This window comes from Sinocyclocheilus anshuiensis, unplaced genomic scaffold (genome assembly GCF_001515605.1).
Source record: "Sinocyclocheilus anshuiensis isolate Anshui unplaced genomic scaffold, SAMN03320099.WGS_v1.1 scaffold552, whole genome shotgun sequence".
Lineage (NCBI taxonomy): Eukaryota > Metazoa > Chordata > Actinopteri > Cypriniformes > Cyprinidae > Sinocyclocheilus > Sinocyclocheilus anshuiensis.
Genome location: NW_015554362.1, coordinates 71293 through 72734, shown reverse-complemented (window position 1 = coordinate 72734; position 1442 = coordinate 71293). Strand labels below are relative to the sequence as shown.

Genomic DNA, 1442 nt, shown 5'->3' with positions numbered 1-1442 from the left:
GCATTCCTGAGGTCACAATTCACCCATCGACACTGACCACTCAAGGAGGTGGAAATCTGACATTTACCTGTCTGGTGACTGGAGTACCAACACCGACGATCCGCTGGAGAACAGAGCATCTACAGTCCAACTGGACCCTGCAGGTACATGCCACTGCTTTCAGATAAGGACGCTGTCAATGAAGTAATCGATGGAAACCGCCCAATGTGATTAACCATGTATTTGAATGAAGATCATTTGTTGGTACTGGGACATAAAAAACATGCAAGCATAACTCTAACCCTTTTGTTGTAGTATTCCTCAGTTGTAAGTCACTTTGGGCAATTGATACATGTAAAATTGGTTGAAAGGACTCTTGTTCAAGCCCCTTACCCCAGTCCACTAAAATCTGGTTGGATGATTAAACGTTGTTGCAGGACTTACTTTCTCAGTCAGTTAAATCTTGCCTACATCCATCCTTGTCCGCAGCAAGCAATCTGGGGTTCAACCCTGGAGCTGGTTCTCCACATGAGGAACGTTTCGTCTGGAGACAACCTTCACAACCTCACCTGTGAGGCGGAGAATCGCGCTGGAATGGGAGAAGCCATGGTGCAGCTAGACATTGAATGTATGTGCTGAATCTTTTCTGCTCTTTAATTTCCGTCATTTTTTTATTACTATGTACATTGTTGTTTTTCTTTTGGAAAACACACCCTAGTGAAAAATAAACGTACTTGAATGCATTTGAAATACATTTATTTTATGCTAAGTATCTACAAATACCTTTTCATATTTATGTACTTAATAAAATGCCCTGCAGTTAAACTGGTATACTTAAAGTCTGCTAAATTGGAACAACTAATTTTGTACTTAATACACTTTAATTGTGTGGAAGTAGTGCTGAAGTACAATTAAAGATATGCTAAGTATATTCGATTGTGCTAAAGTGGAACTATTGCAAGCATACTTCAGGTACACAAGTATTTTGCATTTAAGACCGATATTATACAATTCTCATCAAAAGTGACATTAAAAGACATTTTTGACTTAATATTAAGAAATGTGCATTGTGCACAAGTAATACGCCAAAAAAGGTTTCATTATCATTTTTAAATCACAAAGTCTTGAGTTATCTGCCAGTAAATATGTTAATAGATTTGAACTATACTTAGTATGAAATAAATGCATTTGAAATATATTACTTTTTTATTAGGGCAGTCGTTTTGTATAAATGTGAATCAGTGCATTTTCAAATATGAATGCAACTGCATAGATGTCTATGCAAAATAGTTTTTTTTATCTGAGTAAAAAAAAAAAAAAAGTAACTGAAATTAAGTTTAAAAAAAGAAAGTCACCCTATAAAATATAAAGTCACAATTGCAAAGAGATATGCAGCTGCAATTACCTTTATATATATAACTATATATATAACTATATATATATATATATATATATATATATAT

At 34.5% G+C, this 1442-nt stretch overlaps 1 protein-coding gene across 1 annotated transcript in view; it reads left to right on the top strand.

The window, feature by feature from the left end:
* Positions 1–1442, top strand: part of LOC107671431 (high affinity nerve growth factor receptor-like) — a 38588-nt gene that overhangs the window by 12550 nt on the left and 24596 nt on the right. Inside the window, exons 6-7 of the mRNA XM_016464353.1 lie at positions 1–143; positions 469–607. Of these exons, the coding sequence (XP_016319839.1) occupies positions 1–143; positions 469–607 (282 nt within the window). The remainder of the gene's footprint in view (positions 144–468; positions 608–1442) is intronic.